At 42.8% G+C, this 13,252-nt stretch overlaps 1 protein-coding gene across 2 annotated transcripts in view; it reads left to right on the top strand.

The window, feature by feature from the left end:
• Positions 1-66: 66 nt before the first annotated feature.
• The window catches only part of sirt1 (sirtuin 1), a 41,385-nt gene continuing 28,199 nt past the window's right edge, over positions 67-13,252 (top strand). Inside the window, exons 1-5 of one of the 2 annotated variants that reach the window (XM_073027212.1) lie at positions 67-344; positions 2,764-2,803; positions 6,717-7,408; positions 11,117-11,260; positions 11,983-12,224. In XM_073027212.1, coding sequence (XP_072883313.1) covers positions 7,162-7,408; positions 11,117-11,260; positions 11,983-12,224 — 633 coding nt within the window. In that variant the 5' untranslated portion in view covers positions 67-344; positions 2,764-2,803; positions 6,717-7,161. The remainder of the gene's footprint in view (positions 345-2,763; positions 2,804-6,716; positions 7,409-11,116; positions 11,261-11,982; positions 12,225-13,252) is intronic. The other variant, XM_073027213.1, reaches the window with a different exon arrangement.

Here is a 13,252-nt window from a genome sequence, read left to right as displayed (position 1 = left end):
GCACGGCCAGTCTCCACCTCCAGGGATTTTCGCCTCGGGGGAGTGAGTATTAAGGAGTGTGAAGCCGCTGCAGACATCGACCTCTGCAAGGAGTCGTTAGTCTCTCCTTCGCCAGCCGAGCAATGTTAAACACCTCGCACCCGGACGTGAGGGGGCTGCGGGCAGTATGGAACCGAGACAAGTCTCAGTATGCTGAAAGACTCAAGGAAGGAAAACGCTGGACTCCAACTTGAAGGGAGCGCGATTTCAAAAGGGGTGAAATGTTCCAGGAAACTTAACGGATGCGCCTCGCCAAAATTTAAGATATATGTTTCGGTCGGGTAGTGAAGCACTTGATCAGAGAGGTAGGTCTCCTTGTGGGGATAAAAGGTACAAGAGGCAGGGATTGGAAGAGAAGGCATCTCGGGGTGTCGTGGGGCTGGATAAGGTTTCGCGGACGGGCGAAGCCATGAAGGGATTTGAAAAACCGACATGCTTGGGATCAGGAACTGGACCGTCCAGTACGATCTCCTCTGATTTCAGGAACGAAAAAATTTGTCTGAAATCACTCCGTGCTATTTCCACAGCAGCGTGTTTATGCATTTGTCTGTATGCCAAATACATCCCTTCTTATTTATTCATTCATTCTTAGTGTACATATGCGATACACATGTTTCTTTGTCTCCCGTATGTTTCAGTTTCTATTCTGTTTATGTCCGTGAACATGAACATGTCTTGCTTCACCCGACCTCACCTATTACCTTCCAGCTTGTACTCGTCTCCCCCCCTCCCTCCCCTTCTGATTCTGGCTTCTTCGCCCTTCCTTTCCAGTCCTGAGGACTGTTTATTCATTTCCATACTTGCAGAGTTCCTCCAACATTTTGTATGTGGTACTCAACATCTCTACAGAAAAGAACCAGCCTTGGAAAAAAAAAATTAGACCAGCGGTCCTGTACCCACATTGTTCATATAACTCCGGCTGCACGTAATATAGACATAACCATATAAACCATATAACAATTACAGCACGGAAGCAGGCCATCTCGGCCCTTCTAGTCCGTGCCGAACGATTACTCTCACCTAGTCCCACTGACCCGCACTCAACCCATAACCCTTTCCTTTCCTGTCCACATACGTATCCAATTTTACTTTGTGTATATGCGTTTATAAATGACATTATGACTTCGCACACTCTGGTCTAATTTATACTTTTAGCCCGGTATGGTAAAATTCAAGATCATAACTCCCATTGCCGTGTATTATCATGCCATACTTTACGTTCACCAAGAAGAAAGGTATTTGAAAAACATTTTTAAAAGTCGATAACGGTGTGTGATAGGTTCCACGGGGGGGGGGGGGGGGGAGTTAAGATAAAAGTTAATTCTGACTCACACCCGACTGTAATACAGTAATTAGGCTATGAATTTACAGGCCAGGAATAATATCTGTCCAGGAGTCAGATTTTATTCCATGAATTTTTATCCTTATTTTGAATAGTTTGTCTTCTGGAATTGACACTTATTTTTTGTGAACGTTCGAAATTAACCCCCTTCATTTTGTTTTCTACTGCGAATGGTTAGAATGTTGAACTTGCAACCACAAGGGGACAAATGGTAGAGTCATTCAAGGAAGAACAACTTTGAGGGAGTTTGTTGGAGTTAGAAGAAAAAGAATCAGAGGTGTCTCTGTTTTACAAGCCCGCTGATACCCCTTCTGGTACTTACCCTTGCAAGCGGAATAAGTGCCACACCTGCCCCTATACCTCCTCTCTCTCTCTACCATTAAGGGCCCAAACAGTCCTTCCAGGTGAGGCGACACTTCACCTGTGAGTCTGTTGAGGTCATCTACTGTATCCTGTGCTCCCGGTGTGGCCTCCTGCATATAGGTGAGACCCAATGTAGATTGGGAGACAAGTTCGCAGAGCACCTCCGCCAGAAAAAGCGGGATCTTCCGATAGCTGTCCATTTTAATTCTACTTCCCATTCCAACATGTCATTCCATGCCGCAAAGAGGCCACACTGAGGTTGGAGGAGCAACAGCTTATAATCCATCTGGTTAGCCTCTAACCAGAAGGCATGAACATCGATTTCTCGAATGTCTGGTAATAACCTCCCCCCCCCCATCACCCTTCACCATTCCCATTTCCCTCTCTCACCTTTTCTCCTTACCTGCCCATCACCTCCCTCTGGTGCTCTTCCCCCTTCCCTTTCTTCCATGGTCTTCTACCGTCTCCTATCAGATTCCCCCTTCTCCAGCCCTTTATCTGTTTTACCAATTAACTTCCTAGCTCTTTATTTACCCTTCCCCTTCTCCCAGTTTCACCCATCACCTACCATCTTGTACTTCTTCCTCCCCTCCCCTCATCTTCTTACTCTGACCTCATCCTTTATTCTAGTCCTGAAGAAGGGTCTCGGTCCAAAACATTGACTGTTTACTCTTTTCCATTGATGATGCCTGGCCTGCTGAGTTCCTCCAGCATTTTTTTGTGTATTACTTAATATTTATTTAACATTTTTGAGATGTTGCTGTTAATGGAAACAGTCACCAGCATTTATTGCCCATGAACTGTGTGGTTTGTTTGGCCATTTTTATTGAAAACCCCCACATTCCACAGGGAGGATATACAGAGACTCCTTAGTGTAGACGCCGGGATTGATCTCCAAATTTCCAATGCCCCTATCATAGCGTTGCACTAACTGCTACACTACCATCTGCCCATTTCAGAGGGCATTTAATAATAAATAATAACATAATTTAAATTCCACTCTTGTCATTTGAATGCAGGTATCTGGACTGTCAGCACAACCTCTGGACGAGTGATTCGGTAAGTTAACCTGAACACAACCATTATACCCATAAACATTGCTTTGCAGTAACAACAAATGACCTACACCACTAAACTGGCATGGGTAGCAGTCAGTGTTAAACATAAACAATTTATGCTTTGCCTATTGCATTAATCGGGCAAAGATTTCAATTCATAAATTTCAGAGCTTTGCAGAAATTGAATGAATAGTTTTATGATCAGTTCCTAGAAAGTTAAAGTTAGCTTTCATTTGTCAAGGCTCTAAGCTCTGAAAATCTTACCCAAAGCTTACCAACTTCTCGCCTTTTAAAATACTCCTTTGACTAAGTCTTTGTTCATTTGACCTAGTATTCTCTATATGTGGCTTTTTGTGTATAAATATATATTAGCCCTAGAGACATACAACACAGAAAGAGACCATCAAGTACATATCTGTACTAATCCCATTCATCAGCATTACCCTCTATGCTTTGCTAGTTTGCTAGTTCATGGGCTCATCCAAAATCCGCTTAAATGTTGTGAGGTATTTGCCCCCACCACCTTCTCTATCCCCACCCTTAATAATTTTGTACACTTCTATTGTGTCCCACTGCAACCTTCTCCATTCCTTGCAAATTAAATTTTTCATCTAAGCAATTTCTTGGTGAATCTCCACTGCACTCTCTTCAGTGCAGTGACGTCCTTCCTATGGAATGGTAACTGGTATGGCACATAATATTCCAGCAGTGTCCATGCCAATTTTATAAAGTTGAACCAAGACCTTCCTACTCTGATAATCTCGGACGCTCCTAAAATCAGGCAAGCAATTCCAGTGGCCTACTTCACCACCCTATCCACCTGTGCTGCCACCTTCAGGGATTCTTAAACTTGCACACCAAGGTCTTTTGTTCCTCAATATTCCCTGGAGCTCTATCATTCAAACTTTATGCCCTAGCTAGATTCCTACCCCCACTCCCAACCCTGCCATCTCTGTTCCTTATAAAGTGCATCATTCCAATTACCAGAATTAAATTCCTTCTGTTACTTTCCCTACCAGGGAACAGCAATTTTCCATGCCATCAGCAGATTCAATGATCACACTGAGTAGTGCAGGTCCAGGGTCCTATCCATGTTGTATATAACTAGACACAAGCTTCCATTTCCAATAGTCACCCTCAACCATCAATTCCTATTGACAAGCCCATTTTTGATCCAATTTGCCTTGGATCCCATTGGCTCTAATATCTTGAACCAGGCTTCCATGAGGGACGTTGTGAAAGGCCTTACTAAAGGGCACATTAACCACTCTTCATCAACATCAATGTACTGCTTCAAAAAAACTCAATTGAACATATTTCCTTCTGACAAATCTGTGCTGATCAATCCCGGCTTTTCTAAATGTAGATTAATAATGGCACCTCATCACTGGCCAGAAATATTTAAAGAGGTGTTGTTGAAAGTGATAAATGCCTGCTTGTTTAAGAACTTTGTATCATGGAATCAGTCAGTAAATTTGGAGGATCTCCCAACAACATAAGTCCATAAGACATAGGAGCAGATTTAGGTCATTTGGCCCATCAAGATTGCTACACCATTCAATCATGGCTGAACATGACAACATCAAGAGGTAAATTGTACTGTATGAAGTATGACTTTAGGAGCTTGATTTAAAACATCACATTTCTAAGCAAAGTATCAATTATTTGTTACTATCAGTATAATCAGAATCAGGTTTATTATCACCGGCATGTGTTGTGAAATTTGTTAACTTGGCAGCAGCAGTTCAATGCAATACATAATATAGAAAATAATAATAAATAACTCAATTACGTTATATGTATATTGAATAGATTAAAATCATGCAAAAAAACAGAAATAATATATATTAAAAAAGTGAGGTAGTGTTCAAGGATTCAATGTCTATTTAGGAATCGGATGGCAGAGGGGAAGAAGCTGTTCCTGAATCGCTGAGTGTGTGCCTTCAGGCTTCTGTACCTCCTACCTGATGGTAACAGTGAGAAAAGGGCATGCCCTGGGTGCTGGAGGTCTTTAATAATGGACACTGCCTTTCTGAGACACTGGTCCTTGAAGATATCCTGGGTACTTTGTAGGCTAGTACCCAAGATGGAGCCAACTAAATTTATAGCCCTCTTCAGCTTCTTTCAGTCCTGTGCAGTAGCCCCCACCCCCTCAATGCCAGGCAGTAATGCAGCCTGTCAGAATGCTCTCCACGGTATATCTACAGAAGTTTTTGAGTGTATTTGTTTACTCACCATCGATTGAGAGCTCAGCATCTTCAGTGAAGCAGTAGGGATCTATTGGAGGATGTGATTCAAAGATCATCTCAACCAACATTGGGTTTTTGGTATGAATGCCATTAAATGCATCCTACACCTGGCATTTTCTGTAAACTTAGAAAGGATGATGATTGAGACACAGATTATAATAAAAAATGAAATCATGGCCTTGCACTGTGGGAAAGAGAATAGCATGCCATAGGAATCACAGGACTAAATGCTGCAATTATTGGAGGGGAGGACTTCATGAGAATCCTCCATCCAGCACTTCCAGAGCTTCTCTGGGGTTGTAAACCATTTAGGAGGTATGTAGGACACTCTCTTTACTGTGTGAAGAAGACAATTGCAGGGAACAGCATCAGTCACTTTATATAACCACCCTTTACCTCATAAAATGTTGTCAACAGAGAGGGATATGGATTATGAAGGGACAATCATAAGCCATTCTCAAGTTTAGTCTTTGCCATCCACGGCTCTATGATTACTTGCAAGTTGCAAATCTCACTAATAGATCTAATCTCAGAGCTGACTGGACTCATGCAATGCTCTGTTATTGTGATCCTCTACTATGCAATGCAGACTCCAGATCTAACCAGCACAAGTTATCTTGAAAAGGTTCTCAATGACCCTTTGTTGATGGCCCTAACATTAAACATGTAGAAACCCAAGTCCTTCACCAGCCTGCCCAGCCATGGAACACTAGATACAAGAGATTCAGAAGATGTTAGAAATCTGTAGCAACACACACAAAAGGCTGAAGAAATCAGTGGATCAGGCAGTATCTATGGAAGGAAACACAGTCAATGCTTCAAGTCAAGATCCTTCATAAGTCCCCCTTCACTGCACTGGATTATATTTGCCAGTTCTTTGCACACTCTCCCAAGCCATCTAACTCCTAATGTAGACTCCTTGCCTCTACGACACATATTCTTCCTCCTCCTCCTTTTTCCTGTGGTCACAATACGACAGGTCCTTCTGCCAGAATATATACATTTATTTTTCTCTGTATGTACACATACATACTCACCCCTTAGATTTGCTTGGCTATCCAAACACAAAAACATGAAACTCTCCATAGATACATTCTGTGGCAATAAACATTTAGATGTAATTCTTAGATATTTTGGAATTCCTAGTTCATACTTTCCCACTATAGGATACCATATGTAGGCAAAGGAACTGCACTTTGCATTTTACATTCACCCCAATAGATGCACATCACTCTAGGTCAAAAGTTGACCTAGGAGCCTAGATGCATTTAAACCTAGCAATGGTTCAGTAACACTTTCATGACTGATTCTGTGTTGAAAGCTATTAGTATGAGTTATCTGAATATTGAGCAGGAGGGGAAATTGGGCTGTACAATCCCTGTCAGGGTAAGCCAGAATGTCAAATATTAAGCATGCAGGAAGCACATAGTAACATGATCCATCACACGATACTTGCTTAGCATGTACGAAATTGAAACTGGGTCACATTTTACTGACTTACAGACATGTTTATATCAGAATGATTTTAATGACCCGGACGCATAATGAGTGCAGACTTCTGCAGCTGTGCTTGCTGTTTGAGGAGGGTGCTGAGATTGAGCACAGCAAGTTTGGGTGAGATGCCCTGCCCCGACATACTTTTTACCTCTTTGGCATCTGTTTTAGATTTACCAAGGGTGCTGCAAAACAGGACAGGCGTTGGTCGCAGGCAGATATACTACCCCAAGGAAGGTGGGGAAGAAAGGCTCAGGTCTGTGGAACCCACGCATAAAGTACGTAAAGAAAACTATACCGCCACCTGCCACCTCTTTCCCCATTTGTGGAGGAATCACATTTCTACCATGGGCTGATCAGAGCACCAATCGGAAGAGGAAGCAAGTCATTTTTGCTCTGGAGGACTAACTACGAAGGTGAAGACGTAATGAAAACCCGTTTCTCCTGTTTTCATCCAGTGGTGAAGTAAGGGGATGTTAATTCTGCTTCAGTGGACGCTTGAAGCCGCTTCGAGTTATTGGAGCTGCTGCTCATGTTGTTGTTGTTGTTGTTCTGCCCGGTTGAACTCCGACCCCGGCCGGCGAGGTCACGTGACTCCATTTAACTCTCTGTGAAGATGGCGGAGACGGACGGAATTCGGGATTGTGCCGTCGATAACAAGGAGCTTGGCTGCAGCCGTATCGTCAAACGGTTGCGCCTGGATGGCGAAGACGCAGGGGTGGTCGCCAGCGCTGAGGAGACGCTGGAGGAAGGGCGGCGGCGGAGAGCGGCCGACACTGAGCGCCAGGCCGCAGGGTTGGCGCCGGGAGACAATGAGCCCCGGGTCGGGGGCCCGGAGAACGAGACGGCGCCGGCAGTCGGAGGTAGTGCTATGACGAGAGATGGAAAGGGAAGAGGAGAGGCGGGGTAAGGGAGGAGTAGGGAAGGAGGTAGAAAATAGGGAGGGCAGGGGGTTGGATGAATAGGGGAAATGGAGAGGAGAGTGAGAATTGAGGTGGAATAGGGGCACGGAGGGAAGGGATGTGGAATTCAGGAAGATACTGGAAGGAAGGTGGAATGGGGAAGGAAAGGGAGGGGGAGGGGAGGTGGAGTAGGGGAAAGGAAGGGAGGAAAGGGGGAGAAGGGGAGGTGGAAAAGGGGGAAGGGGAGGTGTAATGGTGGGAGGGAGGGTGGAACGGGGAGGGGAAGGAGGGGGAGTGGAGGGGAGGTGGAATGGGGAAGGGGAGATGGAATGGGAGAGGGGTGGGAGGGGAAGTGGAATAGGGGAGTGATGGTGGAATAGGGGAAGGGAGGGGATCTGTCATAGTGGGAATGGGGAGCATGCTGGAGAGGGAAGGGTGCAGTATTGGGAAATGAGGGGAAGGTGGAGGAAGGGATGGGTGTGGAATGGATGAGTGGGAATATGGGAGGGGTGAGCAAATAGGGGATGTAGGGCATTTTGGAACTTCAGAAAGTTGTAAGGTGGGGGAAATGGTGACATTTGGGGACTGTTTGATGGCTGAGGTAGGGGATGTGGGGGAGGGGATTGGTACACATGAGGGTGGAGGACATGAGTTGCAGAGTAAAGGAGAGGAGGGTGCATGGACTGGTTAAGGAAGTTTGGTTTGGAGAGGGGTGGGAAGGGTGTGTCACGGTGTGTAGGAAGAAGTGCTGAGTGGAATGAAGTGGGTGTGGGTGATACCAGTCAGGGTCGATAGGTGGGTGGGGTGGAGTTGGGGAGGGGTCTGTTGGTGTGGAGGGGTGGCAGTTTTAGCCAGAGGGTGGGGTGTGGAGTTTGGTGAGGGTGGGCAGGGTAGTGGTTGGAGGTTGGGTGTTGTGTGTTGGGGAGGTAGGAGGTCAGTAGGTGGTGGGTAAGCCAGGTGTCTAGTGGTTGAGGGGGCTGTGTAGGTCAAGATATGTGTTTGGGTGTAGTTTTGGGGATTGGGTAATTGGTGGTGGAGATATTTGGGAGCGGCTAAGGATGTGGAGGGGTATTTGCATATGTACAGAAGAGGTTATATTTTAAAAAGCAACTTGATCAATAAACTTTAAATGTGTATTTGTGAATTAAAAATTGCTTTCGTTAAACTAGATCTTGAAATTTGTCCCTTCTAGTCAGTGAAAGAGTAGAGGATTGGGCAAGCTGTCACATCCATGGCCCACGCCAGATCCTTGCATGTGGAGAGATTTCTCAGCAGGTAGAGAGGAAAGGGCGCCAGCTTTAGAGGGAAATGTACTTTTGAAAACTTGTATATAGTCTACAGTCGAGCTTTGGTGGTGCAGAGCACCGGTTCTCACCCAGGACAATGGGGTGTCACCACAGTCAATGCTCCTGCCTCATAGTTCCTGGGACCTCAGGCACTACGTATGAAGTTTGCACTTTCTCCTCCCACTTTACCCTTTTGTAGCAGTTAGTTAGAATTGCAACTTAATAGGCAGTTGATTGGCATGTAAGAGAAATGCTTTGTATGGCGTCAGGAAAGTAATGGGACTTAGGAAATCTGCTACAGTGAGTTGTCATGAACCCACTGGCCAATTTGCTGGTTCTTTGTAATAAAGACCTGCGCGGGTTGTTTATTTTCAACAGGGCATTTGGCATGTGCTGAATTGAAATATATTTTCCAAGGTATAGTTGGCAATCTGAGAACTAAAATTAATTAGAAGCCTATTTAGTTTCATTTCACTTTAATTAAGATATAAAAATCTGTGAGACTAGGGCAATGTGATTCTTTTATCAGAGGTTTGGGATTTAAGTCCTAGCTCGAAGACATGCAAAATCTGAGCTGATAGCTTGTGGGGCTGCTTCCATCATTCATACTGAATGCTAAGCCACTTGTAGATGTACATTCCATGGCAAAAAGCCCAAGTGTGGATAGTACTGGCAGAATTCTGGTTAACATCTATCCTTAGTCCGCAGCATTGAAAAGCAACTTATCTGCTTAGTTTTGGCACCTTGCAAAATAGATTCCGCAATTCCTACATTACAGAAATGGCTACATTGTGGAAAGAATTGCTGGAGAAAATCTTTGTAAAATAAATACAAGTCATCACCTTTTGTATAACTTGGGTAAATAGCAGAATTTTAAAAAATACTTTGAATACTGGAACATAGATTTCCTGTCAAAGTGTCAAATATTTTTCCTCTCCTTTCATTTTTCATTCAATGTGAAAAAGACAAATGGGATAAATAATAAAAAATAAATAATACCAAAAACTTAAATTGTAGAGTCCTTGAAAGTGAGTCAGTAGGTTGTGGAATCAGTTGAATGTTAAGGTGAGTGAATTTACCCACGCCAGTTCAGGAGCCGAGTGGTTGAAATGAATCTGGTGCTGTGGGGCCTAAGGCTCCTGTACCTCCTACGTGATGGTAGTAACAAGAAGAGAGCCTGTCCTGTTGTTAGTCCTGAAACATCTTCCCTTAGATGCTGCTTGGCCTTTTGAGTTCCTGCAGCATTTTATATGTGTTATTCCTGTTAATTGTGATTATAATGAGAGACAACCAATCTGGGTTTGACATCTTGGTTTCTCTGGCAGCACTGAGCACTTGTTGCTGTAGTGCCAATGTTCTTGGCTGCCAGGGAAATCAATCACTGAGATTTAATTGGTGGTTGGCCATGTGTGATCCTGTGGGAATTCCCATTAGTGGTAGAGTCAGTAGGAATTAGCTGAATGGTTCCAACAGGAGTCCTCATTTTTCAAAATTGGAGAGAAATTCTTGATACACTGTAGTTCAAAGTACATTTATTATCAAAGTATGTATACCATATATAACCTTGAGATTGATCTTACGGGCAACCACAAAACAAAGTACATTTATTATCAAAGTATGTATACCATATATAACCTTGAGATTGATCTTACGGGCAACCACAAAACAAAGGAACACAATAGAATTCACCAAAAACCCCACACCACAAAGTCAAACACCCAATGTGCGAAAAAAAATAATTATAAAGAGTAAAGGATACCAAGAACATGAACTGCAATGTCGCTGAAAGTGAGTCCGCAGACACAGAGCCAGTTCAGCACTGAGGCGAGTAAAGCTGCATAGAGTAGTGAGCTGAACACTGGTTCATCCTTTACCCTTGACCTTGCTGCCTTTATCTTTTTGATCTGGCTCGGCACTTAAATCAGGTAAATATCAGTTCATTTTTCGCTCTCATGCACCCGGCTCCACTACATCAATCCGGCCCGAATTTTCAATCTGGCCCCATTTTCAAGTCTGATACAGCAATAGCTCTGTGGCCTTAGCTGCATTCTTGAGAGTCTAGTTCACCAAATCCTTCAGAAGACTGCAAAAAGGCCAGGTCTTACGGGTGGTTCAAAAGCATACCTAAAGGGAAATTACAGGCTGCAGATTACAGTGATTATCATAGTCCAGAAAAAGTATATTTAGTAGACTTGTTAGTAGTTTTGTTAGCTGCCCACACTGTCACCCTGTCTCACCAGCACCATCTTGGGAATCCTGAGACATGAGTTGAAGGTTTATTCTCCTGCCATTAAGTGGCTGCTGAGAAGAGATGATAAATTACTCTCATTATTTGTTATCACCCAGAGAATTGTTTTGTAATAGTTATGTTTTTAAATTTCAGATGGCTTATCTGTGGGACATGCAGTTAATGCTGCTCCTGAGGAAATCATTCCAAATGGGATTCGTTCTTGGGAAAGTGACGAAGATGACAAAACATCTCACGCTAGCTCAAGTGATTGGACCCCTCATGCTCGGATAGGTACAGGTTAATATGTAATTAGATTATTACTTTTGCTTGTTGATGTTCAATGTTTTATAATTATGATTTAATTGTTTCATAGAAAAATATACTGCATGTAATCTTGCTATTTTGATTTCCTGTACACCTTGATAATCTTGTAAATTTGTTTATACATCTTAAAACCGCATTGCTCATTTTCTTTGTAATTGAACGTAAGATTTTCCTCCACAACATAACATATGCAGTCATGTGAAAAACTGAATCCTCATTTATTCTGTGAAGCTCTCAGGAGATGTAGAAGAATATTTGGTTCCCCTTTAGTCAAAGCCTTGCAACTTGGAAAAGATCCACTTTCACATGCCTTCTGTCTAATAACCAGTTCTCCATCCTGATAAGTATGTTATTCCTAACTCCTTGTACTGTGGTAACAACAAATTATTGTCAGTGATAATACTTGTCTACCTCCTCATTGTTAGTTTCTTCCTTTGTAAAATCACTGATTTCCTCCTGAGACTGATTTCATAATCCTTATTTGCCATGTAAATGTTAATGGTGGGGGGGGGGGGGGGGGGGGTGAGCTACTTAACAGTAAGTCTTAGATAAATCTTAACATACTTGTAAGTTTACATTTCTAAAAAGAGTCGAGGGATAATTCTTAAATGGGATATCTGTTGTGAACTGATTGGAAAGCACTCATATTCAAGAACTTTACCTTGTAACTTATCCTCTTCTACATTTTCATCCAGGTCCATATAGTTTTGTCCAGCAACATCTTATGCTGGGTACAGACCCACGGTCCATCTTGAAAGATCTGTTACGAGGGAACAGTCCACCACCAGATCTGGATGACATGACACTCTGGCAGATTGTTCTCAACATTTTGTCAGAGCCGCCGAAGAGGAAGAAGCGAAAAGATATTAACACCTTGGAGGACGTGGTGAGAATCTTGAAAGAGAGCAAGAAAATCATGGTCCTCACTGGAGCTGGGGTATGTGTTAAAGAATAGCATTCAATAATCCTATTAAAAATGTAAACATTTATAAGCAACGACTCTGTAAAAATCAGATTTTCCTTTAGTTAATCAGATTGGATTTGTTTTATGTTTGTGAGTTTCCAATTTTTTTTTTTATTCAGCCAATTCTTTTATTTGCCATTCTATTAGTATTATACTAATGACTGGGAAGGATCTGATAGTTTCAGCATTATTCTGGATTTTGCATTGGAATCTAACCCAAAATGAGAGTGAATGAGTTCTCCAAGTCTCAATGTGAAATCAGTGTACAGTCTAAACTCAATTTCTGATGGTTTAGCACTACACTGTAATTAGAGGTGTTTCTGAAATAGACAAAGCAACTGATGCTATTGTTTTTCTAAGAAGGAACTGAAGCAAATTGCTTCAGTTGCTGCAGTGAATTTTGCTTCATAATTCACCCATTAAGTGATAGAAGCAACAAGAAACACACAAAAGGCCAACCTACTGAAGTTAAGGATGCTGTTACACATAGCAACACATTTATCTTCTTGCTAGCCTTGCACTTTTGCACTGTATGTAGATTGTGGGACTTAGCCACATCTTTAATGCCACTACCACATGCCAGTTCAGTTAAGATACCATCTCCTTGTCTTTTTTGATAGTCAGAAACTTGGCTTGGATGACTTAATTTTAATGGTGAGTTCCATTTTTCTTTCATAAAATCTTAACTTAAAAGTTGATGTGAATACAGTACATAGAAGTCCAATGAGAGAGTCTTCTGCTTTTCGTGTCCACAGACAGTCTATACGTGGCCCAGCCAGAACTGGACACATTTTTGCACCTTATTGTTGAATTCGCTAAGGTGTGCAACAGCACAGGGTTCCTCTAACAATGGGCATTGCAGGAGATTTTGCATAGTTTGTGGCTCAGTTCCACATTCACAAGTTGTAGGGCTGAGAGAGTGTGTATTAAGGAACGAGACAGGGCAGGTGACGGGAACACTTTGCATCTAGTGATCATAATGCCATTGGTTTCAAGGTAAT

Source organism: Hemitrygon akajei, chromosome 23, assembly GCF_048418815.1.
Source record: "Hemitrygon akajei chromosome 23, sHemAka1.3, whole genome shotgun sequence".
NCBI lineage: Eukaryota > Metazoa > Chordata > Chondrichthyes > Myliobatiformes > Dasyatidae > Hemitrygon > Hemitrygon akajei.
This window is presented reverse-complemented; position numbering and strand designations above follow the sequence as displayed.